The sequence below is a fragment of the Bos indicus genome, chromosome 18, assembly GCF_029378745.1.
Source record: "Bos indicus isolate NIAB-ARS_2022 breed Sahiwal x Tharparkar chromosome 18, NIAB-ARS_B.indTharparkar_mat_pri_1.0, whole genome shotgun sequence".
NCBI classification, from domain to species: Eukaryota; Metazoa; Chordata; class Mammalia; order Artiodactyla; family Bovidae; genus Bos; species Bos indicus.
The window spans coordinates 64,158,070-64,185,938 of record NC_091777.1 but is presented as its reverse complement, the minus strand read 5'-3'; the positions used below and the strand labels follow the sequence as shown (position 1 = coordinate 64,185,938).

The following is a 27,869-nucleotide window of genomic DNA, read 5'->3' as shown; positions in this document are numbered from 1 at the left end:
CCCTCCCCATCAGGCGCCTTCTATGGAGACTGGTGCATGAAGGCAGCAGACACATCCGCATTTCATAAACAAGGGGTTTCCAAGATAACCCTGGTAGATAGAACATCTTCCGCCTCTTCAAAAAATAGTATTTATTTTGGCTGCACGAGGCTTCTGGTGCTGTGCACAGCCTTTCTCTAATTGTGGAGAGCGGGGGCTACTCTCTAGTTGCAGTGTGTGGGCTCCTTATTGTGACTTCTCTTACTGCATAGCTCGGGCTCTAGGGCACAGTGGCTCAGTAATTGTGGCACAAGGTTAGTTGCTTTGTGGCATGTGGAATCCTCCCAGGCCAGAGATGGAACCCATGTCCCCTGCACTGGCAAGTGGATTCTTAACCACTGGACCACGAGGGAAGTCCTACTGCTCCTATAAAGTTGTACATTCGTGGCCTCTGTCTCGGACAATGTGCATAAAGGTTTTAATATATTGAATGATTATTCACTGGGGAGGTGGCTCAACACAAACACATACAGACAGTTTGGACCTACTATGTGCCATTCCTCAACTAGGTAATGAAGATACAAAGAGTCACTAACACTTCAGGTTCCCATATTTGAAACACGTGATTCATCCCAGACTTCTAGCTGAGTGGGTGAAAGCATCCAGATCTGAGCCATCCAGTGTGGAAGCGCCAGTCCCAGGGGGTTGACATGGGCTCCTGACATGGGAGCCCATGACATGGGCTCCTGACATGGGAGCTCCTGACATGGGCTCATTTGGACTGAGGGGCTTGGGTGTAACACACACACCCGATTCGCCTTCTGTATTGAGGTGCTCCTATGTTGGGTGCATATATATTTACAATTGTTACATCTTCTTCATGGGTTGATCCTTCAATCAATATGTAGTGTTATTCTTTGTCTCTTGTAATAGTCTTTATCTTCAAGTCTTTTTTGAATAAGTATTTCTCTGATTTTGTTTTGATTTGTGTGGAACAACCTTTTCCACTCAATCACTTTCAGTCTATTCGTGTCTCTAGATGGAAAGTTTTTTGTAAATAGCAGGTATACGGGTCTGGTTCTTTATTTAATCATCCTGTCTGTGTCCTTTGGTTGGAGCACTTCTATTCTGACATTATTTGAAACAGTCGTAATAATCTAAGGAGAATAATAGAAAATTTGGAAGCTCATATGTAATTGATACAGCAATAAATACAAATAATTATACCTTCGGTTCAGTTCAGTCGCTCAGTCCTGTCTGACCCTTTGTGACCCCATGAATCACAGCACGCCAGGCCTCCCTGTCCATCACCAACTCCCGGAGTTCACTCAGACTCACGTCCATCAAGTCAGTGATCCCATCCAGCCATCTCATCCTTTGTCGTCCCCTTCTCCTCCTGCTCCCAATCCCTCCCAGCATCAGAGTCTTTTCCAATGAGTCAACTCTTCACATGAGGTGGCCAGTGTACTGGAGTTTCAGCTTTACCATCATTCCTTCCAAGGAAATCCCAGGGCTGATCTCCTTCAGAATGGACTGGTTGGATCTCCTTGCAGTCCAAGGGACTCTCAAGAGTCTTCTCCAACACCACAGTTCAGAAGCATCAATTCTCCAGTGCTCAGCCTTCTTCACAGTCCAACTCTCACATTCATACATGACCACAGGAAAAACCATAACCTTGACTAGATGACCTTTGTTGGCAAAGTAATGTCTCTGCTTTTGAATATGGTATCTAGGTTGGTTATAACTTTCCTTCCAAGGAGTAAGCGTCTTTTAATTTCATGGCTGCAATCACCATCTGCAGTGATTTTGGGGCCCCCCAAAATAAACTCTGACCCTGTTTCCCCTGTTTCCCCATCTATTTCCCATGAAGTAATCGGACCGGATGCCATGATCTTAGTTTTCTGAATGTTGAGCTTTAAGCCAACTTTTTCACTCTCCTCTTTCACTTTCATCAAGAGGCTTTTTAGTTCCTCTTCACTTTCTGCCATAAGGGTGGTATCATCTGCATATCTGAGGTTACTGATATTTCTCCCGGCAATCTTGATTCCAGCTAGTGTTTTTTCCAGTCCAGCAGTTCTCATGATGTACTCTGCAAATATGTTAAATAAGCAGGGTGACAATATACAGCCTTGGCGTACTTCTTTACCTATTTGGAACCAGTCTGTTGTTCCATGTCCAGTTCTAACTGTTGCTTCCTGACCTGCATAAAGACTACTAAGTTCTACAATGGAATATTAAAAACGCCACATTTTCCCAGAAAAATATATTATGACAAAGCAACACAGAAAACAGTGATTAGGATAAAATATAAAATTAAGTCTCAATATTTTGTGTTTCAGTGACAAAGACTAAACTTTTTTTTTATTTTATACCAGCCAGAGTGGCAAAACAATTTATTTATTTATTTTTAAATTTTATTTTATTTTTAAACTTTACAAATTGTATTATTTTTTCCAAATATCAAAATGAATCTGCCACAGGTATACATGTGTTCCCTATCCTGAACCCTCCTCCCTCCCCCCTCCCCATACCATCCCTCTGGGTCGTCCCAGTGTACTAGCCCCAAGCATCCAGTATCGTGCACCATACATGGACTGGCGAATCGTTTCATACATGATATTATATATGTTTCAGTGCCATTCTCCCAAATCTTCCACCCTCTCCCTCTGCAACAGAGTCCATAAGACTGTTCTATACATCAGTGTCTCTTTTGCTGTCTCGTACACAGGGTTATTGTTAGCATCTTTCTAAATTTCATATATATCCGTTAGTATACTGTATTGGTGTTTTTCCTTCTGGCTTATTTCACTCTGTATAATAGGCTCCAGTTTCATCCACCTCATTAGAACTGATTCAAATGTATTCTTTTTAATGGCTGAGTAATACTCCATTGTGCATATGTACCAAGCTTTCTTATCCATTCATCTGCTGATGGACATCTAGGTTGCTTCCATGTCCTGGCTATTATAAACAGTGCGGCAATGAACATTGGGGTACACGTGTCTCTTTCCCTTCTGGTTTCCTCAGTGTGTATGCCCAGCAGTGGGATTGCTGGATCATAAGGCAGTTCTATTTCCAGTTTTTTAAGGAATCTCCACACTGTTCTCCATAGTGGCTGTACTAGTTTGCATTCCCACCAACAGTGTAAGAGGGTTCCCTTTTCTCCACACCCTCTCCAGCATTTATTGCTTGTAGACTTTTGGATCACAGCCATTCTGACTGGTGTGAAATGGTACCTCATAGTGGTCTTGATTTGCATTTCTCTGATAATGAGTGATGTTGAGCATCTTTTCATGTGTTTGTTAGCCATCTGTATGTCTTCTTTGGAGAAATGTCTCTTTAGTTCTTTGGCCCATTTTTTGATTGGGTCATTTATTTTTCTGGAATTGAGCTATAGGAGTTGCTTGTCTATTTTTGAGATTAGTTGTTTGTCAGTTGCTTCATTTGCTATTATTTTCTCCCGTCCTGAAGGCTGTCTTTTCACCTTGCTAAATTTCCTTTGATGTGCAGAAGCTTTTAAGTTTAATTAGGTCCCATTTGTTTATTTTTGCTTTTATTTCCAATATTCTGGGAGGTGGGTCATAGAGGATCCTTCTGTGATGTATGTCAGAGAGTGTTTTGCCTATGTTCTCCTCTAGGAGTTTTATAGTTTCTGGTCTTATGTTGAGATCTTTGATCCATTTTGAGTTTATTTTTGTGTATGGTGTTAGAAAGTGTTCTAGTTTCATTCTTTTACATGTGGTTGACCAGATTTCCCAGCACCACTTGTTAAAGAGATTGTCTTTAATCCATTGTATATTCTTGCCTCCTTTGTCAAAGATAAGGTGTCCATAGGTGTGTGGATTTATCTCTGGGCTTTCTATTTTGTTCCATTGATCTATATTTCTGTCTTTGTGCCAGTACCATACTGTCTTGATAACTGTGGCTTTGTAGTAGAGCCTGAAGTCAGGTAGGTTGATTCCTCCAGTTTCATTCTTCTTTCTCAAGATAGCTTTGGCTATTCGAGGTTTTTTGTATTTCCATACAAATTGTGAAATTATTTGTCCTAGCTCTGTGAAGAATACCCTTGGTAGCTTGATAGGGTTTGCATTGAATCTATAAATTGCTTTGGTAGTATAATCATTTTCACTATATTGATTCTTCCAATCCATGAACATGGTATATTTCTCCATCTTTTAGTGTCCTCTTTCATTTCTTTCACCAGTGTTTTATAATTTTCTATGTATAGGTCTTTAGTTTCTCTAGGTAGATATATTCCTAAGTTTTTTATTCTTTCCGTTGCAATGGTGAATGGAATTGTTTCCTTAATTTCTCTTTCTGTTTTCTCATTATTAGTGTATAGGAATGCAAGGGATTTCTGTGTGTTGATTTTATACCCTGCAACTTTACTATAATCATTGATTACTTCTAGTAGTTTTCTGGTGGAGTCTTTAGGGTTTTCTATGTAGAGGATCATGTCATCTGCACACAGTGAGAGTTTTACTTCTTCTTTTCCAATTTGGATTCCTTTTATTTCTTTTTCTGCTCTGACTGCTGTGGCCAACACTTCCAAAACTATGTTGAATAGTAATGGTGAAAGTGGGCACCCTTGTCTTGTTCCTGACTTTAGAGGGAATGCTTTCAATTTTTCACCATTGAGGATAATGTTTGCTGTAGGTTTGTCATACATAGCTTTTATTATGTTGAGGTATGTTCCTTCTATTCCTGCTTTCTGGAGAGTTTTTATCATAAATGGATGTTGAATTTTGTCAAAGGCTTTCTCTGCATCTATTGAGATAATCATATGGTTTTTATTTTTCAAATTGTTAATGTGGTGTATTACGTTGATTGATTTGCGGATATTGAAGAATCCTTGCATCCCTGGGATAAAGCCCACTTGGTCATGGTGTATGATCTTTTAATATGTTGTTGGATTCTGACTGCTAGAAGTTTGTTAAGGATTTTTGCATCTATGTTCATCAGTGTTATTGGCCTGTAGTTTTCTTTTTTTGTGGGATCTTTGTCAGGTTTTGGTATTAGGGCGATGGTGGCCTCATAGAATGAGTTTGGAAGTTTACCTTCCTCTGCAATTTTCTGGAAGAGTTTGAGCAGGATAGGTGTTAGCTGTTCTGTAAATTTTTGGTAGAATTCAGCTGTGAAGCCGTCTGGACCTGGGCTTTCGTTTGCTGGAAGATTTTTGATTACAGTTTCAATTTCCGTGCTTGTGATGGGTCTGTTAAGATTTTCTATTTCTTCCTGGTCGAGTTTTGGAAAGTTGTACTTTTCTAAGAATTTGTCCATTTCTTCCACGTTGTCCATTTTATTGGCATATAATTGTTGATAGTAGTCTCTTATGATCCTTTGTACTTCTGTGTTGTCTGTTGTGATCTCTCCATTTTCATTTCTAATTTTATTGATTTGATTTTTCTCCCTTTGTTTCTTGATGAGTCTGGCTAATGGTTTGTCACTTTTATTTATCCTTTCAAAGAACCAGCTTTTGGCTTTGTTGATTTTTGCTATGGTCTCTTTTGTTTCTTTTGCATTTATTTCTGCCCTAATTTTTAAGATTTCTTTCCTTCTACTAACCCTGGGGTTCTTCATTTCTTCTTTTTCTAGTTGCTTTAGGTGTAGAGTTAGGTTATTTATTTGGCTTTTTTCTTGTTTCTTGAGGTATGCCTGTATTGCTATGAACTTTCCTCTTAGGACTGCTTTTATAGTGTCCCACAGGTTTTGGGTTGTTGTGTTTTCATTTTCATTCGTTTCTATGCAAATTTTGATTTCTTTTTTGATTTCTTCTGTGATTTGTTGGTTATTCAGTAGCGTGTTGTTCAGCCTCCATACGTTGGAATTTTTAATCGTTTTTCTCCTGTAATTGAGATCTAATCTTACTGCATTGTGGTCAGAAAAGATGCTTGGAATGATTTCTATTTTTTTGAATTTACCAAGGCTAGATTTATGGCCCAGAATGTGATCTATCCTGGAGAAGGTTCCATTTGCGCATGAGAAAAAGGTGAAATTCATTGTTTTGGGATGAAATGTCCTGTAGATATCAATTAGGTCTAACTGGTCTATTGTATCATTTAAAGTTTGTGTTTCCTTGTTAATTTTCTGTTTAGTTGATCTATCCATAGGTGTGAGTGGGGTATTAAAGTCTCCCACTATTATTGTGTTATTGTTAATTTCTCCTTTCATACTTGTTAGCATTTGTCTTACATACTGTGGTGCTCCTGTGTTGGGTGCATATATATTTATAATTGTTATATCTTCTTCTTGGATTGATCCTTTGATCATTATGTAGTGACCATCTTTGTCTCTTTTCACAGCCTTTGTTTTAAAGTCTATTTTATCTGATATGAGTATTGCTACTCCTGCTTTCTTTTGGTCCCTATTTGCATGGAAAATCTTTTTCCAGCCCTTCCCTTTCAGTGTGTATGTGTCCCCTGTTTTGAGGTGGGTCTCTTGTAGACAACATATGTAGGGGTCTTGTTTTTGTATCCATTCAGCCAGTCTTTGTCTTTTGGTTGGGGTATTCAACCCATTTACGTTTAAGGTAATTACTGATAAGTATGATCCCATTGCCATTTACTTTATTGTTTTGGGTTCGAATTTATACACTATTTTTGTCTTTCCTGTCTAGAGAATATCCTTTAGTATTTGTTGGAGAGCTGGTTTGGTGGTGCAGAATTCTCTCAGCTTTTGCTTGTCTGAAAAGCTTTTGATTTCTCCTTCATATTTGAATGAGATCCTTGCTGGGTACAATAATCTGGGCTGTAGGTTATTTTCTTTCATCATTTTAAGTATATCTTGCCATTCCCTCCTGGCTTGAAGAGTTTCTATTGAAAGATCAGCTGTTATCCTTATGGGAATTCCCTTGTGTGTTATTTGTTGTTTTTCCCTTGCTGCTTTTAACATTTGTTCTTTGTGTTTGATTTTTGTTAATTTGATTAATATGTGTCTTGGGGTGTTTTGCCTTGGGTTTATCCTATTTGGGACTCTCTGGGTTTCCTGGACTTGGGTGATTATTTCCTTCTCCATTTTAGGGAAGTTTTAAACTATTACCTCCTGAAGTATTTTCTCATGGTCTTTCTTTTTGTCTTCTTCTTCTGGGACCCTTATGATTTGAATGTTATAGCGTTTAATATTGTCCTGGAGGTTTCTGAGATTGTCCTCATTTCTTTTAATTTGTTTTTCTTTTATCCTCTCTGATTCATTTACTTCCGCCATTCTATCTTCTAATTCACTAATCCTATCTTCTGCCTCTGTTATTCTACTATTTGTTGCCTCCAGAGTGTTTTTAATTTCATTTATTGCATTATTCATTATATATTGAGTCTTTTTTATTTCTTCTAGGTCCTTGTTAAACCTTTCTTGCATCTTCTCAATCCTTGTCTCCAGGCTATTTATCTGTGATTCCATTTTGATTTCAAGATTTTGGATGAATTTCACTATCATTATTCGGAGTTCTTTATCAGGTAGATTCCCTATCTCTTCCTCTTTGGTTTGGTTTGGTGGGCATTTATCCTGTTCCTTTATCTGCTGGGTATTCCTCTGTCTCTTCATCTTGTTTAAATTGCTGATTTTGGGGTATCCTTTCTGTATTCTGGCAGTTTGTGGAGTTCTCTTTATTGTGGCATTTCCTCGCTGTGTGTGGGTTTGTACAGGTGGCTTGTCAAGGTTTCTTGGTTAGGGAAGCTTGTGTCGGTGTTCTGGTGGGTGGAGCTGTATTTCTTCTCTCTGGAGTGCAATGAAGTGTCCAGTAATGAGTTATGAGATGTCTATGTTTTTGGGGTGACTTTGGGCAGCTTGTATCTTGAAGCTCAGGGCTGTGTTCCTTTGTTGCTGGAGAATTTGTTTGGTATGTCTTGTCCTGGAACTTGTTGGCCCTTGTGTGGTGCTTGGTTTCAGTGTGGGTATGGAGGCGTTTGATGAGCTCCTGTCAATTAATGTTCCCTGGAGTCAGGAGTTCCCTGGAATCAGGGTTTGGATTTAAGCCTCCTGCTTCCAGTTATTGGTCTTATTTTTACAGTAGTTTCAAATTTTCTCCTTCTATACAGCACCATTGGTAAAACATCTACGTTAAAGATGAAAAGTTTCTACCGTCAGGGTCACCCAGAGAGGTTCACAGCATTACATGGAGAAGAGAAGAGGGAGGAGGGAGTTAGAGGTGACCCGAATGAGATGAGGTGGAACCAATAGTGGAGAGAGTGGACTAGCCAATAATCACTTCCTTATGTGCACTCCACAACTGGACCGCTCAGAGATGTTCACGGAGTTATACAGAGAAGAGAAGAAGGAGGAAGGAGACACAGGTGGCCAGAAGGATAAAAGGGGGGAATGAAAAGGAGGGAGACAGATCCAGCCAGTAATCAGTTCCCTAAGTGTTCTCCACCGTCTGGAACACACAGAAATTCACAGAGTTGGGTAGAGTAGAGAGGGGTTAGGGAGGAGACACAGGCGACCTGGTGGAGAAAAAGGAGAGTCCTAAGGGAGAGAGAGCAGTCAAGCCAGTAATCTCGTTCCCTAGTGAAAAATGGGTACTGAAGATTGGGTTCTTAAAGGTACAAAATTGGTAACAAATACATAAAAGCAAAAATTAAAAATCTAGAGTAGAGTTTGGAATTTTAAAAATACGATGTTAAAGAAAAGAAGAAGGAAAAGAAAGAGAAAAAACGAACAAACAAAAACAAACAAGGTCATGAAAATTACAAAGAAAATATAGGCACAAAATTGATAACTAATACCAAAAAGCAAAAGTTAAAAATCTAGAGTAGAGTTTGGAATTTCAAAAATACAATGTTAAAAAAAGAAGAAGAAAAAGAGAGAGAGAAAAAACAAAAACAAAAACAATGTCACAAAAATTATAAAGAAAATACAGGTACAAAATTGATACCAAATACCAAAAAGCATAAATTAAAAATCTAGACTAGAGGTTGGAATTTCAGATATACAATGTTATATAAAAGAAGAGAAAGAAACAGGGGAAAAAAAAGTCACAGAAATTATAAAAAAAACTATAGTACAAAATTGATAACAAATACCAAAAAGCTGAAATTAAAAATCTAGAGTAAAGTTTGGAATTTCAAAAATACAATGTTAAAGAAAAGAAAAAGAAGAAAAAAAAACAAGGTCAAAAAATTTTAAATATATATATATATGAAGTTTGCTGAAGAAAAAAAATAGGGTCTTTTTTTTTTTTTTGCAAAGTAATAGGTTATAGAAGTGAAAATTAAAGGAATAATAGAGGACTTAAAATTTTTTTTTAAAATTAAAAAAAAAAAGAAAGAATGATCGTAAAAATAGTAAAAATATATCGAGGACTTTCTATGGTTTTGTTGTGAGTATTGTGGGTTCAGCTCATTTTTGGCTAGTTCCTTGGTCTGACTTTTATTTCTCAAGATCTATAGGCCCCTTCCTATGTAGTCGGTAGTAACCACAGGGTTTTAATCTATTGCCTGTAGCTTCCAAGGCAGTTCCCTCTGTTATAGCTTCTTCTGTTTGCTGGACTCTTCAGTGTCTGGTTTCCACCCTGACACAAAGGGGACGGGGAAGGAAACTTTTTTTTTTTTCATTTTAGGCTCACTTGTTCAGTCATGCTATGGGGAGGGAGGGAGGGAGGGAGGGATGCTGCAAACAAGTAACACTGGCGTGTGCTCGCAGTGCCTCAGCCACACTGGGTCTGCCCCACTCATGGCGCGTGTAGCCTCCCTGCCCACACTGCTCAGGCTCTAGGTTGTTCCGCCGGGAACCATCCGTGGCCGGCCCTGGGCTGCCTGCACCTCCCAAGCCTCTCAGGTTCAGGCACTCGGGTAGTCCTCAGAGGCGCAGACTCGGTTGGGCCTGCGTTTTGTGCCCTTCCCAGGTCCGAGCAGCTCAGGTGATGAGGTGTTTAGCGAGCGCGATTGCTGCGACTTATCGCATCCCCGCCGCTCAGTTATCTAGGTGTACAACCGGCGCACCTTCTCAGGGAGATGTTGACCATCCAGACCCCCAAGAAGTTTTAGTTAGCAAAGAAGCCTGCTTACAGTTTTATAGATAATGTCTCTCTGGGGCTGCGATTGCCCCCTTCCGACTCTGGCTGCGTGTCACCGGAGGGGGAAGGTCTGCAGCTGGCTATCTCTGTTCAGTCCTTTGTTCCATGCGCGGGCCTGGCGGTGTCTTAGGTTAGGGCTGGCTTTTTGCGTGATAGATATCCCACAGTCTGGTTTGCTAACCCAGATTATTTCACTCAGATAGCACTCAGGGTATTCAGGCCAGGTCGTTACTCTAAGCGATACAGCCCATGCCGCGCCTCCCTGCCCAGCCCCCACTTGCTAATGGCGTGTGCAGGTGTCTGCGCTGCTTCTCCGCTGGGGGAGTTACTGTAGGGCTCGCACTCTCCTTTCGAAGACTTGGTTTGCTTTTCTGGGTGCCTGATGTCCTCTGCTGGCATTCAGAAGTTGTTTTGTGGAATTTACTTGGCTTTTAAATGCTCTTTTGATGAATTTGTGGGGGAGAAAGTGTTCTCCCCATCCTACTCCTCCACCATCTTGGCTCCTCCCGTGGCCAACACTAAACGTTTAAGTGAAAAATATGGAGCGGGAAGATTCTCTTCCCTCCATCATATGACTTCATATGTCTAATCAATCAAATTTACTGACAGTCAGCCATGACCAACCTATACAACATATTAAAAAGAGTAGACGTTACTTTGCCGACAAAAGTTCATCAAGTCAAAGCTATAGTTTTTCCAGTAGTCATGTATGGATGTGAGAGTTGGAGTATAAAGAAAGCTGAGCACTGAAGAATTGATGCTTTTGAACTGTGCTGCTGGAGAAGATTCTTGAGAGTCCCTCGGACTGCAAGGAGATCAAACCAGTCAATCCTAAAGGAAATCAGTCCTGAATATTCATTGGAAGGAGAAAGATGCTGAAGCTGAAACTCCAATACTTTGGCCACCTGATGCAAAGAACTGACTCACTAGAAAAGATTCTGAAGCTGGGAAAGACTGAAGGCAGGAGGAAAAGGGGACAACAGAGGATGAGATGGTTGGTTGGTATCACTAACTCAATGGACACGAGTTTGAACAAGCTCCGGGAGTTGGTGATGGACAGGGAAGCCTGGCGTGCTGCAGTCCATGGGGTCACAAAGACTCGGACACGACTGAGCGACTGAACTGAGCCATGTAAAGAAAATCCAATGTGAAAAATGATGTAACCCACTGAATAACATTGATTTTTGTGTAACACTACAGCATATCAGAGAAACACGAGTGAAAAAAAAAAAAAACCACAAACAAAAACATAACACCGTCTCCATTTCCCAGGATTCTTATCCTCACCTATGAAATAAAACGTCCACCCCCTCTGGAGTAACATAATGTAGAGCAATACTGGATTATGTGTAAGTGTATATCGGATATGAGCTACAGCACAGGGAGATAAACTTTTTGAAAACACTTCAGATGTTCCGGAAGAAAGGATGCTTCTTTCAGGCAGCTGCACTGGCCAAGGGGAAGACGGTTTCCTTAGTAATGGCTGGAATCTTTTTCAAGTTGATAATCTCATGGATTCACTTTCAGACCTCTCAAGGTAGCAAGCCCATTTATCTATTTGACCTTCAAAGTTGTTTGGATTTGTGTAAAAATTTGTACTGAGTACAAACATCAGTGGTAACAAATTCTAATTACAAAATAAATTAGTCATGGGTATATAAATGTACAGCATGGAGACAGTAGTTAATAATACTGTATTGCATAATGAAAAGTGGTAAGAGAGTCGATCTTCAAAGTTCTTGTCAAAAGAAAGTTTTTGTAGTACGTACAGAGGTGGAAATGGTGACAGATTTTATTTTGGGGGCTCCAAAGTCACTGTGGATGGTGACTGCAGCCAGGAAATTAAAATATGCTTGCTCCTTGGATGAAAAGCTATGACAAATCTAGACAGTGTATTAAAAAGCAGAGAACATCACTTTATCAACAAAGGTCCATAAAGTCAAAGCTATGTTTTTCCAGTAGTCATGTATGGATGTGAGAAGTGGACCATAAAGAAGGCTGAGCACTGAAGAACTGATGCCTTCAAACTGTGGTGCTGGAGAAGCCTCTTGAGAGTCCCTCCAACAGCAAGGAGATGAAACCAGTCCATGCTAAAGGAAATCAACCCTGAATATTCATTGGAAGGACTGATGCTGAAGCTCAGATACTTCACATCCACCTGATGTGAAGATCTGACTCACTGGAAAAGACCCTGACTGAGAGAGACTGAGGGCAGGAGGGGCAAGAGGGCAACAAGGATGAGATGGTTGGATGGCATCACCGACTCAATGGACATATGTTTAAGCAAACTCTGGGAGATGGTGAAGGACAGGGAGGCCTGGTGTGCTGCAGTGCACATGATCATGAAGGATCAGACAAGACAACACTGAAAACAATATGGAGGTAGATAGATATCAACTAGACTTATTTGACTGATTGTCTGTAACATATGCAAATATTCAATCATAATGTTGTAAGACCTGAAGTGATACTGTGTCATGTTATTTATGCTTCAGTAAAAGTGGGTATAAAATAAATATATAAATAATTGCAGAAGAAAGAAATTGGCTATTATTGAAGCTGTCTACTATGTATCTAAGGGGCTTCCCAGGGGGCACAGTGGTAGAGCCTGCCTGACAATGCAGGAGATACAGGAGACACAGGTTGAGCCCTGGTTTAGGGAAATCCCCCGGAGGAGGAAATGGCAACCTGCTCCAATATTCTTGCCTAGAAAATTCCATGGACAGAGGAGCCTGGGGTTGCAAAGAGTCAGACATGACTGAGAGATTGAACATGGATGCACTATATATTTAGCTATTTAACCATTTTTCTTCAAGAGCAGAACCTAGGAGTTCTAGGATCCATCAGGAGCAACTGGAAGGTGGAATCTGTGGGAAAACATGAAGCCAAGACACTAAAGGTCTGTATCAACCATAGACAAGAATCTAAAAATGCTGGGGACCAGCCCCAGGTGATCCAGGGTATTCGAAGGAGAGACGGCCTAGGCGACTATTTATATGCTAATTAGAGATATAGAGAACAATAGAATGAGGATAGCTCAGTAGGAAAATTCAGTGGAGAAAAGAGGCTGAGTAGCTTGGTTTACGTGGGAGACCAATAAAACTTCAAGACAAGAAGTTTGCACCACTTACGTAGGCCGCAGGCGCCCTCTCGAATAGCGGAAGGTGCCTCACCCTAGACACCTTCTCGAGTGGGTCTTAGAAGCCCAGGCATAATTAGTAAGCGTGGTGGGTTCCGCGCTTCAGATGGAGACTCAGCTGGAAGTTAAAGGGAAGAATGACATGGGGAGACCAAGCATTGGTGAACAAGGCCCGTAGCTTTATTTTTAACAGGGGCTTTTATACCCTAAGTTACACATAGAGGATAATAGGGGATGCAAAGTCAGCAGTCTTTGATTCTTATCAAAAACCAAGGTTTCTTTCCTGCAAATTTATCGTATACAAATGGTTTAGGTGATTTACATCATCTTCTGGCCAGAAGGCCTACTAACATTTTATGACTCTTGACAAGGACTTATCAACAAAGACTTATTTTCTCTAAGAGTAATTATTTTAAGGTTTGGCACCATCTTCCAAAGACAAAATTGCATTCCTATAGGGCGGATGTGTAATGGGTTTACAACAAAGAAAAGAATTTATTACCTTAAGGGTCTAAAGTTACTAACACCAAGGCCACTACTTATTTTTTTTCTATATACCAACTATTAATTAATACACATTCAAGGATACAATTCAGGGGATGTGAAAACTTGGCAACAAGCATTGACTCATCAATGAAATCCTTTACTAGTTTATTCTGACAGTTTTTAACTCTCTGAGAGGCTCTAAGCTATTTGAATATCTTAAGCTTCCCGTGCCTCTGGAGGCTAGGAGACTGTAAACAATCGTATGCATAGCTGCAGGAGTTTGGGTACACTTGTCAGGCGAGTTAGAGAGCCATCTGAGGGGTTTGGACTTAAACACTCCTAATTGCCCAGAAACTTTATTAATTGGAGCTGTAAGTTAACTCTTTGACAGAGAGAGAGAGATGGTGGTAGGGGACAGCCCCCAGTAAAGTCAGAGGTGAGAGCACAAAGCAATAAGGTAGGCAGACTCTGGTTTTTTGGGGGAAAATGCTCGAGAATATCCGGGCAGACTCCTGAGGCTCGATCCCGCCTTTGCGTATGCCGAGCCTCCTTCCTCATGACCTTTGTCACGAGTGGAATGCCTCACCGGCTCCCGGCATAAAAAGCACTGATACTAAAAGAAAAAATAGAATTCAGCAGGTAGAAGATGACGAAGGTGACCACCAGCATCAGGATGTTGTGGGCAGCTCTGGTCTCCAGGGGGCATCTGTGGTGTCCAGTGGCAGAGTGAATATGCTGCACCCTCTGGCGGTGTCTGAGCAGGAGAAGCACCATGGAGCCACTGGACCAGACCATGAGGGTAAGAAACACGGCATCAGAGATGGACCAAAAGTACATAAAAGCTGCCTAAGGAGCTGTGGGTGAGCAGAACCACTTCTCTTGATTGTCAGTATCATTTCTTGTGTTCTCTGGACTAGTAATCATCAAGGGAATGCAGATATTCATTAATATCTGAGCATCCAGATTCATTAACATCTGAGCTCATTAAACTGAGCATCCAGCAGGTGCAATGGGAAGGACCAATGAACTTGGGGGCCCTTCCTCTGAGCATCACCCACTTCGCTCTCCTGGGGGTGAGAGTGAAGGACTGATAGGTGCTCAGGACGTAGGTGGAGCACAGGGCAGTGCTCCGAGCCATTCTCTGTATGTAATACACAAACTTACACAAGAGACTGTTCAGGGGCTTTCTCAAAACAAAAACTGCCATTATACGGGGAATCCCAGAGAAGAGAATAATCAGGAGATTGGCCAGCACTGAGTGTGTGAGAATCACGTCCGTGCCTCTCTTTTTCTGGCCAAATAAGATTGGAGAGATGCTGTGGATAAAAAGGATGACATTACCCAGAGCCCCAACCACCACCTGGAACAGAAAGATGGTTGTCACAGCCGCCTCCCCTGGGTTTCTCAGGGCATCTCTGTGAATAGACATGGAGAGGACGTCAGTGTCCTGAAGGTGAAAGGAAGCTGTGAAGATGATGACAGGGTCAACACTGGGAAAGAATTCTGGATCTTTTCCTCTCCTGAGAAGGGAGAGACTGTCATAGTCCACATGTGGGGTTCAACCTGTAGGATACATGCATGACATCAGTTATATTTTTCACTATTAGTATATTAATTTCTACTATTTGGCATATCCTTATTCTCCACCAGCATGTAAGTTCCATGAAGTTAAGAACTACATCCGGACTTCCCTGGGATCCAGGGGTTAAGAAACCGGCTTGCAACGCAAAGACAGAGGATCAAACACTTATCAGGGAACCAAGGTTCCATGTGCCAAGGAGCAAGTAAGCCTACGTGCTGCACCTAAGACCCAAGGCAGCCAAATAAATAAATACATATTTTTTTAAAGGACCACATTTATCTTGTTTACCAACATGGTCGATGCATAATAGAGATTACAAATATGTACTGAGTATATGACTATGTGACAGGAGACAGAAAAGCAGATACACTAAACCTCTTAGAGACATTCCTGCCTATTGTAAGAATGCATTAAGAAAAAATCACAAATTGTGAAAGTATTGAACTTATACGATTGTCCAGCTGATTTTAATACAGTTTCAACAGAGTCAGTTATCCACGTTTGAAACTCATATTTCATCAGAATTACCACACACAGCATAACTTAAAAATTCATTTGTGGACCTGCACTTTCTAGTTCCTCAGGTAAGAAGCTTGGGAGTCACGTCTCTGTCCTAACAAGGAAAACACCAAATAGACTGAAAATTCTCGAATCAGTAAGAGAGGTGAGAGACAGGGGACATCACTGCCTCCACAAGGGAAGGGACAGCAGGTGAAGAGAAGGAACCAAGATTATACTGGAGCAAAGATTCGTGAGCAGAAATCCCTCTGGAACAAGTCCTGGAGAGGAAATCCTGCATCATAATCAATGGACTGATGGGGACTCAGTGTGGAGGAGTCTGACAGAATCTCCAGGATGACCACTCATCTCACAGTTCTGTCAGTCTAGTGATATTTCCCTCAGTTAATATCAGAGAAATCCACCAGATCATTTGGAGTTGTGTATCTGCTGTGACTAAACATGCACACAAGCCAGTAGAAGCAATAATAATTAATGTGACACTCAATCAGCAGAGAAGTGTGTAACTCACCTCATCCCAGCTCAGCACAGAAGTCAGAGCTGGTCTGTGCAGGCCTCCTAAGAGAGGGAGAAGCCCTGCTGAGAGAGCTCATCATGTGCCCAGGACCATGGACAGAGGAGTCAGGAACTCAGCTCTTGGCAGAGGGACACTGGGGGAGCTATGGAGGGCGGAGCAGGCCGCGTCCAGTGCAGAATCACTAAGCCTTTTCTCAGAGATTGCCTCTGATGGCGCTAAGCCTTAGCCATGACAACCACCTGGGGTCCTGGTCAATACTGGCCTTAGAATGTCTGAACTGCTACAACAAAACATCACCCACTTGAGAGGATTATAAACAGAAATTTATTGCCCACAGTTCTGGAGGTTAGAAGTCCAAGATCAAGGCTGCAGCATGGTTCCTGTCTAGGGAGAGCTGCCTTCTTGATTCATGACTGGTGCCTCTTGCTGTGTCCTCAGGTGATGGGGAGAGTCATGGAGCTCTCGAGGTCTCTTTTATAAGGGCACTTATATAGTTCATGAGGTCTCCACCTGGCCAAAGGCCCACATCCTGACACCATCATGTTTGGGATTATGATATCAATATATGAATTTTGGGACAGAAATACTCAGACAATTCCATGGTGCAAGGTAGAGTCCACTGTATTTGAAAATATTAAATTCAGCATTGAATTACCACAAACAGTATTATTCTAATCCTATTACCATTTTTTTTTAAAATTTTATTTTGTACTGAGGTATAGGTGATTGACAATGCTATGATAGTTTCAGGTGAACAGTGAAGGGCCTCAGCCATACATGTACAGGTATCCATTCTCCATCAAACTCCCCTCCCATCCTGGCTGCCAGATCCAATTGAGCAGAGTTCCATGTGCTATATAGTAGGTCATTTGTTGAGTTTCCATTTTAGTAGTTCCAATTCTTTAAAAAGGGCATACATTGCTTATTTTCTAGCATTTGCACTGTTTTCACAGAGTTGAAAATTCATTAGATTTCATCTCATTACAAAGTCTTTTTTCTTTCTTCTCCTGCTCCAGAATAAAATAGCGGGGGGAGCATTTCCCCATTCAATCAGAGAGACAAAAATATGAGTAACATCTCTACACACAACTTAAAAACATCCAGAACTCTGACAGAATGTCTTAGCAGAAATTATAACCCACAGTCTAACTTGTTAGGTCCTGAGAAGTCAGTAGACGTCTTTACACATGGTTGAGAAGCTCAGTGGCTCTGGTCATGCAGACTTGACAGATTCCACAGTGACCCCCTCTTTTTTCCTCATTGTCAGAGAACCCAGGGCACAGGGATTTGCAGTGAACTCAGCGCCTTGGTCCCACTCAGATACATTGTTGTTGAATTATTAAAACATCTAAGACCTGGAAATAATCTAAGTGTCCACTGATAAATAAATACATAAAGAAGCTGTGGTGTATTATACAATGGGATGTTTTTCATTGGAGGATAGTTGTGTTACAATGTTGTAACATATGTTTTTATTGGAGTATGGCTGTGTTGCATTGTGTGCTTTACAATACTATTTAGTTTCTGCTGTACAGCAAAGTGATTCACTTATATGTATACTTATCCCCTCTTTTCTTCACCTTTAGGTCACCACTGAGCATTGAGTAGAGTTCCCTGAGCTATACAGTAGGTTCTCATTAGTTATCTATTTTACACATCATAATGTATACATGTCAAATTAATAGTATTACTCACAAGTACTGAATCATTGTTTTACCCGTGAAACCGACATAACAATATATCAGTTGTATTCCAATTTTAAAAACTGCAAAAACAAAAGTTGGACACTATCTTATACAAAAATGATCTGAACTGGATCACCAGCGAGGTCCCCCAAACAAGTCTCAACATATTGAGGCTGAAATCCCATGAAGTGTCTTTTCTAACCCCCTGATATGAAACTAGATGCCAATAACAGCAGGAAAGTCGGAAAATTCAGATACGTGGAGATGAACAACCACCTCTAGAGCAAACAGTGGTCAAAGAAAAATCCAAGAGGAAATAAAAGACCTTGAGACAAGAGTGAGTGGAAACATAGCAAACAGAAGGTCATGGGATTCAGCACAAGTTGTTCTAAGAGGGACGTTTTCACAACAGATGCCTACATAAAGAAAAAAGATTCTAGTAACCAAGGTAACTTTTTACCACAAGGATCAAAGCGACCAAAAACCACCAAAAATCACCAACACCCCCTCTTCAGTCCCCCAAAACCAAACCCCAAACTAAGGAAAAGTTAATGGATACAAGGAAATAAAAAAGAACGGATGGAAATAAATGAAATAGAGACCAGAAAACAATAGAAAAGACCAGGGAAACCACAAGCTGGCGTTTGGAAAGATGAACATTCGCCTTGTCACTGAGCACCTGCAGCAACGTGAGAAGGAAACAGTGACTTCGGGCATCTAAGGCGTTTGTAACCCCATGGCCGCCCTCGCTCCTTTTCCTACCACAGCTGCGGTATTACTTCCCCTCAAAGCAGGAAGCGCGTCCTGGCCTCCCCTCCCAGCTCCTAGTCGCCCCTCTTCCCGCCACTTCAACGGTCTGGTCCTTCAGGCTCAGCCTCCTGGCTCCACCTTCTCAGAGTCACCTCAGGAGCCCCCTCAATCAGTATGACTGACTCGCTCTCTTCACCTCAAGATTAGATTCACACCTTTTTGTTCGTTTGCTCCTCTCCGCTCTCTCTCCCTGATAAATTGAGATCTCACAGAAACAAGAAATACTGCCCCGGCAGATGCAGCGGTCGCCTGACAAGCACCATGGCTCCCGGCCAGCCTCTCCCTCAGCTGTGGCTCGTGCTGGAGCTGCTGTGTGCAGGCACCACTTCCGGTTTTGCTAGAGTTTACTGGGACGAGGACCTAAACACTGATCCTGCTCTCGTGACAGTTCCTAGACTCTTACCCCTGCTCTCGCGACAGCTCCTGGAAAGAGGACTTGGACATATGCTCCTGCTCTTGTGACAGTTCCTGAGGCACAGGCCTGTTCAGGTACCTCTGATCTCGCTGTAGCTCCTGGGGCTCGAAGATGGACATGTACCCCTGATCTCCCGGCAGCCCCCGAGGAAAGGTCCCAGACAGGTGAGTGGACTGTGGGTCCTGCCCTGCAAGGCTGTACGGCAACTTCTACCTGCACTGCGTCCTGTCCAGCCTATTTCAGGCTGCTCTGGCCCATCCTGGGGGTGCCCTGAGCCTGGCCCTCCTAATGCGGCTGCTCCATGAGTCCGATGGAACTGTATCAGTAGAAGCCCTGACATGAATGTCAATGCACAGTAACTCTTTATAGGATCCTCAGGAAGCCCCCTCGTGTCTCCCTACATCACAGCTCCCAGAGACTCCTGTTCATGCCTGTCCTTTCATCCTCTTGCACCTCTCCTCCCACACACATGGCCCACGACCTTCCTGTGAGGCTGGGTATTCTGGGGTGAGAGGTGTGGTCAAATCCACCGGATGTACATATCCTGAGAGACACAGAAATCAACCCCACAGGTGAGGTGCCTCCCTGACACCAACAGTCCCAATCAGAAGGACACACCTGCCCCCACACAGTCCATGATCCCCAGCCCCACACGGTCACACACGGGGGACGCCACCACAGCCAGAGTCAGAAACTAATTCACAGCAGGTGCTGACAGGGCTCTGCTTTCAGGAAACACCATTAAAGGCAGTTCTGTCTCTTTTGCTCCTGAGCACTTTTGCTACCCTAACTTTCTCATACAGTTTAGGGTTTTTTTTTTTTTAACTTCTGTGAGTAAAAATGCTTACAATACAGTGGAAGCAGCAGGAATTAATCCTGTTGCATTAACAGAGGAGTAGGTAACTCATCACAGGTGAGCCCTGAAATCAGAGCTGGTGTGTAGCCCAGTGCTGAGGGAATGCCGAGAATGAGCTGCTTAGAGGCATCGTCAGGAGCTGTGGGCAACGGGACTCAAGGAGCCTGAGTAGGGTCAGGTTGAGACACACTGACAAAGGGGGGAGGGGGACTCCTTCCCCTGCAAGCATAGATGGGTGAGGTCTGCTACAGTGAGCAGTGAAAGTGGAAGTCGCTCAGTCATGTCCAACTCTCTTCGACCCCATGGACTATACAGCCCGTGAAATTCTACAGGCCAGAGTACTGGAGTGGGTAACCTTTCCCTTCTCCAGCGGATCTTCCCAACCTAGGGATCGAATCCAGGTCTCCAGCATTGCAGGCAGATTCTGTACCAGCTGAGCTACCAGGGAAGCTCACAGTGAGCAGAGTCCTTGTTAACAACAGGGAGGAGCTCGGTGACAGGGTCATCCAAGGCTTAGCACACATTCCAGAGAGACCACATCCCTCCTCCCATCTTTAGAAACTCCAGGGCACAGGGATCTACAGTGGACCACCCAGCTCTGCTCCCAGCCTAAGACACTCCTGGGCTCACAGCCACCCTCCACCCAGCAGAGCATGGATGTGAGTGCTCAAGTGAGGCCATGTTGCCCCTGTCCTGCCCAGTCTGAGTTAAGTCTTAAGTCCCTCTCCTGCTGGAGGAAACGTCTCTCCATGTCTTTGCCCTGAGATTGAACAGAAAGAAGCACTCACATGGCTGGTCTTTGCTTCAGAGCTCTGTGCAGGGACGTGTCACTCAGGATGAGCGCCGAGCACCTGAGGTCATGGTTATAGGGACGGTGTTTGTAGCCTTGGTCTCTCCACAGAGATTCCATTATCACGCCACCTGCTGTGTGGGTGACACTGACTGCATGGGGAGTCTGGGGCGTTTCCAGCGAGGAGCAAATGTTATCCCCAGTGTAAATCATCATCTTCCTTCTTGGGAGATTAAGGACAGCTTTTGGGAATCAATGAAAAGATCTGAATGGGCAGTCAAATAGCTGGCAGAAAACTTTTTTCTGAATTCCCTGTGGAAAATGGTAGTTCAGAATCACAGTTGTCATCGGGTACTATAGGATCGCTTGAAGGTGCATCAAAGTTTTTTTTCTTTTACCACACTTCCAACTGGGCTTATTCCTCCAGGTATTTTCTTTATATATAGGCAGGTGTTTACCAATTCGGTTTTGGTAACAGTGTCTTTGAGAAGCTTTAATTCACATACCATATAACTCACCCATCTAAAGTACACCACTCAGTGGTCTTACTTTATTCAGAGAGCGGTCTTGGCTGTTGTTTGGTCTCTAAGTCTTGTCGGACTCTTTGCGACCCCACTGGCTGTAACCCTCCAGGCCCTTCTGTCCATGGGATTTCCCAGAGAAGAATACTGGAGGGGGTTGCCATTTCCTTCTCCAGGGGATCTTCCCCACCCAGGAGTAAAATCCACGTCTCCTAGTTTAGCCGGTGGATTCTTTACCACTGTGCCACCAGGGAAGCCTCTTGTGGTCTTTACCACACTCATTTTAGGAAATGTTCATCAACCTGGGACAAAAGCCCAGATCCTTTTTTTGTTTTGTTTTGTTTTTCAGATTTTTACAATTAAACTATATATTTTGTATTGGAGTATAGCCAATTAACCATGTTGTGACTGTTTCAGGTGGACAGCAAAGGAGCTCAGCTATATATATACATGTATCCATTCTCCTCCAAACTGCCCTCCCATTCAGCCCCCCATGTAACACTCAATGCATTTTCATGTCTCCAAAATAATGAGCATCATCACTGGATCCTGAGTCTAGCATTCCTATGACTTTCTATAAGAAATTTTGGGTGATCTCCTTGGAAGTCCAGTGGTTAGGACTCCACACTTCCAATGCAGAGGGTGCAGTTTTGATCCCTGGTTGGGGAATCAAGTTCCTACATGTCAAACAGCCAAAAAATTTTTTTTCTGGTCTACGAAGTATTTATTACTCTCTCGAACAGAAAGCTCAATAGTGTACATTTAGCCCAGTTTGGTGGCCTGTTCTTTGACCCTCACCTTTTCTACCTTGGCACCGAGAGCCACTGATTTGGGACCCAGGACACGGCCTCCCCAGTGATGGTGGATCTCATGATATCTGTCGTTGTAACAGGTGCTGACAGCTTCCACCAGCTCAGCGGAAGTGGCCTTGTCGTCCAAGCTGACTTGTGTAAAGGCAATGGTAGTACAGGTCTTCTTGTGCACTAGACGCCCTGGCTTGGCCTTCCTTGGACCGCCATCTTTTTTTATTATTAATATTTTAAAAAATTTTTAATTGGAGGATAATTGCTTAAAGAATCTCCATGGACAGAGGAGCCTTGTGGGCTATCGTCCACAGGGTTGCAAAGAGTTGGACATGAAGAGTCAGACAAGAAGCAACTTAGTACACACATGAGGTACCCAGAGTAGTCAAATTCATAGGTGGTTACCAGAGGCTGGAAGGTTCAAGAAATGGAGAGGTATTATTTAAAGGATACAGAATTTCAGTCTGGGATAATAAAAATATCTGGAGGTGAACAGTGGTAATAGTTGCACAACAATGTGGATGTATGCTGCTGAACTGTATACTTAAAAGTTGCTAAAATACTAAAGTTTGTTATGTATTTTTACCAAAACCTAAAATTTTTTAACAGTTAAATGGAAAACTCTATGTTAAATGTGTTTTACCACAATTTCAAAAACTACAACTAATTCATTAAATAAATAAGCTACTGTGTTTAAGCCCTCAAAAAAAAAAAAAATGTTGTGTTGGTTTCTGCCATATGACAACATGAATCAGCTGTAAGTATATATACATCCCCTCTGTCCAGAGCCTCCCTGCCCACCCCATCCCACCCCTCTATGTCCTCAAACAGCACTGAGTTAACCTGCCTGTGTTCTGCAGCAGCTTTCCGCTAGCTATCTATTTACACATGGTGTTGTGTATATTTCAATGCCACCCTTTCTATTCATTCCATGCTCGCCTTCCCCCCGCTGTGTCTACAAGTCTGTTCTCTACCTCTACGTCTCTATGCCTGCCTGGCAAATAGGTTCATATGCCATTTTTATAGATTCCGTATGTGTGCATTAATATATGGTATTTGTTATTCTCTCTCTGATTTACTTCACTCTGTATAACAGGCTCTATGTTCATCCACCTCAGTTCATCTGACTCACATTAGAGAGCCCCATTCTTACTGTGCCCGATGAGCAGGAGGGCTGCCAGTTCTGGGCCACACAGTAGGTTATCTTGTTTATATCTAGTAGTGTGAAAAATGAAGTAGGGTTGAAATTACTTCTATTCAATTATTTTAAAGATAAAAATAATTCATAGGCAGTTAATTTCTTATTGTTTAAGAGGAGGTTGTCTATCACTAAATATATTTCTACTATTGATCACATTTTATTAGCTTTAATACACTTTAATAGGAAAAACAAGAAGTAAAATTATGATATTTTTAGATATATAGATATTGAAACAATCCACTCATAGTAGAACTAACTCCTTAAAAGTTAAAGGGACTTCTTCACTCAGAAGACAATTGTATCAAAGAAAACAACATTTACAAAAAAGAAGTACAAGCATTGGAAAAGGCAATCACATTGACACTTGCATAAACTCTACTTTCTCTTCATTTCTTATTTTGTATAAGGTACAACTATCTCATGACAGCTAAAACCATAGCATTACTTGTCAGTAATAATGTATATAGATACACTACTGGGGGATCCTTACATGATGAACAAAAGATCACTGAAAGATAGTTATCCATTAACACCTTAAATTTAAAAATAGGAGTTTATAAATAACACACTAAAAGGAAGGCAAAAAACAGAAAAAAAAGAAATTAGACAAATAGAAACAAATCTCAAATTTACAAAATGCAATGATGAAAACTATATATGCAAGTGACAAATAAAAAAGAAGGCAGCTACTACTCTTTCCTTCAGCTCACACCATCCATCTAATCGACTACATTTATTGAGAGTCTACCATGTAAACAATCCAGGTTTAAAGGACAAGCAAGCCATTGAACAGCACTGATTTTCCATGTAACACTACAGCATTTTGGAGAAATAGAAGTGAAATAAAGTTACACAATAGAAAAACACAGTATAGAAAAACATATTCTCCATTTTCATTTGTATTACCTTTATCTCAGAAATTAAATCTCCACCCACACAAGAATAATATTCATGGAGATCAATATTGGATTATGCCAGTGTGTATCCAGTATTAGCCACAACACACAAGGATAAAATTTGGTGAAACTCTTGAAATGTTCCTAAAGAAAGGAGATCTTCTTCAGACAGCTGCGTTGGTCAAGGTGAAATGGTTTCTTAGTAATGGTTTGTACACTTCTCAAGCTGATAATTCATGGATTGACTTTCAGATCTCCTAAGGCATCTCTGGAATTAAATGAACCTTCTCAGGTCTTGGAAATTATGTAGAAATTTGGTATTGAGTACGGACATCAAAAGGTATCCACTTCTAGTTATAAAATAAGCAAGTCAAGGGGATGTGATGAACCACATGGTGAATATAATCAATTATATTTCATTGCATATGTCACTTCAGTCATGTCCGACTCTTTCTTTGTGACCCTATGGACCATAGCCTGCCAGGCTCCTCTGTCCTTCTAATTCTCCAGGCAAGAATACTGGACTAGATTTCTGTACCCTCCTCCCGGGGATCTTCCTGACCCAGGGACTGACCCCACGTCTTCTGCCCTGGCAGGTGGGTTCTTTACCTGTAGCACCACCTGGGAAGCCCAGCCTGTGTGAGAGTCAAACACTACAAAAAAGCTAAGAACATGGCATCTGGTCCCATCACTTCATGGCAAATAGAAGGGGGAAAGTGGACAGTGATAGATTTTATTTTCTTGGGCTCCAGAATCACTGCGGATGGTGACTGAAGCCATGAAATGAAAAGACTGGATGAAAAGCTATGATAAGCATTGACAGTATATTAAAAAGCAGAGACATCACTTTGCTGACAACAGTTCAGATCGTCAAAGCTATGGTTTTTCCAGTAGTCATGTATGGATGTGAGAGCTAGACCAAAAAAAGGCTGAGCAATGAAGGATTGATGCTTTTGAACTGTGGTGTTGAGACTTGAGAGTCCCTTGAACTGCAAGGAGATCTAATTAGTCAATCCTAAAGGAAATCAACCCTGAGTATTCATTAGGAGGATTGATACTGAAGCTGAAACTCCAATACTTTGGCACCTGATGCAAGGAGCCGACTCATTGGTAAAGACCTTGATGCTGGGAATGACTGAAGGCAAAAGGAGAAGTGAGTGACAGAGGATGCAACGGTTTAATAGCATCACGCTCAGTGGACTTGAATTTTGAGCAAACTCCAGGAGATGGTGAAGGACAGGGGAGCCTGGTGTGCTGCAGTCCATGGGGTCACAAAGAGTTGGATACAACTTAATGACTGAAGAACTACAAGAGAGTCAACCTTCAAAGTTCTCATCACAGGGACTTCCCTGGTGGTTAAGACTTGGATCTGCCACTGCAGGGGGTGCTGATTTGATCCTTGGTTTTGGAACGAAGATCCCATGTGCCCCACAGCTAAATAAAAAAACAACTAACTAAATAAAATCAATAAACATGGCAAAGTTCATATCACAAGAAAGAAAGTCGTATCGTCTGTGAAGATGAGGGGATTGTACTAGACTTATGATGATCATTCTGAAACATAAATAAATGCCCATTCTTTGTGTTGTCTATCGGAACTAATGCAAGGTTATGTGTGAATCGTACCTCAAAAAAATGGATACTGAGTGCTTACAGAATAATTGCGGTTATTGAAAGTGACTGCTAGATATTTAGCACTTTACCCATACATTCTAACAAGTCAAGAGCAGAACCTAGGAGTTCTAGGATATCTAAGAAGCAGCAGGAAAGGGGAAATGGTGGGAAAACAGGAACCCAGTACATTAGAGGTCTGTATCAACCATAGACGAATATCAAAGAAGGCTGCAATATAAAAAGACACAACAGAATTTAGGAAGTAGAAGGTGATGAAGGTGACCACCAGCATCAGGATGGTGTGGGCGGCTCTGGTCTCCGGGGGGCATCTGTGGTGCCCAGTGGGGGTGTGAATATACTGCACCCTCTGGCGGTGTCTGAGCAGGAGAAGCACCATGGAGCCACTGGACCAGAGCATGACGCCAAAATACATGGCATCAGAGATGGACCACAAATAACTCGTACCTATTTCAGTAGGTGAGGATGAACAGAACCACGTGCCTTTGGTATCAGTATAGTTGTGCGTGTTCTGTGGACCAGTGAGTTTGAGAGGAACACGGATGTACATTAAGAAGCTGAGCATCCAGCAGGTGCAGCAGGAAGGACCAATGACCTTGGGGGCCCTTCCTCTGAGCATCACCCACTCCAGTCTCCTGGAGGTAAGAGTGAAGGACTGATATGTGCTCAGGACGCAGGTGGAGCACAGGGCGGTGCTGCGAGCCATTTTCTGTAAGTAATACACAAACTTACATCCAAGCCTGGACAGAGGATTCCTTGGAATAAAAGCTGCCATTGTGTGGGGAATGCCAGGGGACAGAAGAACCAAGAGATTGGCAACCGCCATGTGGGTATGAATCATGTCTGTGGGTCTCTGGCTTTGGCCAATCAAGACTGGAGAGATGCTGTGGAAGAAAAGTATGACATTGACCAGGGACCCTATCACCATCTGTATAAGATACGTGATTTGGAGAGCAGCCTCACTTGTGGTTCTCAGGGCATCTTTGTGAAAAAACATGGAGAGGATGTCAAGAGTGTCCTGGAGCAGAAAGAAGGCTGTGGTGGTGGTGGTGACATCAGCTGTCTTCTTATACAACCAGTACTGCACAAGGATTTCCATATTTTATTTTTCCTGGGGAAAAAAAAAAAAAAAAAGAGCCTCACAGTCTAGAGAATTACTTTACCAGGATGAAATAATCCAGACACCAGTTAAAGCATTCACCATTATTTATTTGGTTTTGCTTTGTATTTACTTTTACATCCTGATGTTCACTCTCCATGCAGGGTCTACAAAGTGATGGTTATATCTATTTTGTTCAACAGCATTGTTGATTTAGTTCACCCATTTTTGTCATTATTCACAGAAATAGAAAAAAAAACCCCAAATTGTATGCAACCATAAAATACTCCCAAATACTCTAAACATCTTGTGAGAGAAGAACAAAACATCAAGCTTCCTCATTTCAAAATATATGTCAAATCTATGGTAACAGAAACAGTATGGTATAGGCATAAAAACAGATCAGTGGGACAGAATAGAGAGCGCAGAAATAAATGTATGCTCCTTTGGCTAATCAGTCACAAAGGCACTAAGGATACATAATTGTAAAAGGATAGTTTCTTTAATAAATGATGTTTGGAAAATTGGAAATCCACATCTAAAGATACCTTAAAATTCTGACCAGAAGAAAAAAATTGTGACTATGTATATCATAGATTTTAATTAGACACACTGTGATCAACTGCAATACATGCAAACAGTGAATCATTATTTTGTACCCATAAAACTGACATAATGTTATGTCAATTATATCTCACTTTCAAACACTGAAAAAGACTGGGCGCTATTTTACATCACACACAGAAATGATCTGAACTGGATTAAGATTTGGATGTAAGATGTGAAGCCATGAAATTCCCAGAGGAAAGAAGTAAGCTCCCTGAAATTAGTCCTGGTCATAATGGTTTGCATTTGACAACAAAAGCAAAGGTAAGTGAGTGGTGCAGCACGTAAGAGCCTCCTCAGAGCAAAGGAAATCATGAAAATGCA

The 27,869-nt window shown here is 41.8% G+C and overlaps 1 protein-coding gene and 1 pseudogene across 1 annotated transcript; both read right to left on the bottom strand.

The window, feature by feature from the left end:
• Positions 1-12,799: 12,799 nt before the first annotated feature.
• LOC109572057 (vomeronasal type-1 receptor 4-like) lies at positions 12,800-19,260 on the bottom strand (annotated as a pseudogene).
• Positions 19,261-25,821: 6,561 nt separating this feature from the next.
• LOC139177368 (vomeronasal type-1 receptor 4-like) lies at positions 25,822-27,062 on the bottom strand. Its single transcript, XM_070772457.1, has one exon. It carries the CDS (start codon positions 26,937-26,939, stop codon positions 25,929-25,931), a length of 1,011 nt encoding a protein of 336 aa, XP_070628558.1. The 5' UTR covers positions 26,940-27,062; the 3' UTR covers positions 25,822-25,928.
• Positions 27,063-27,869: the final 807 nt, after the last annotated feature.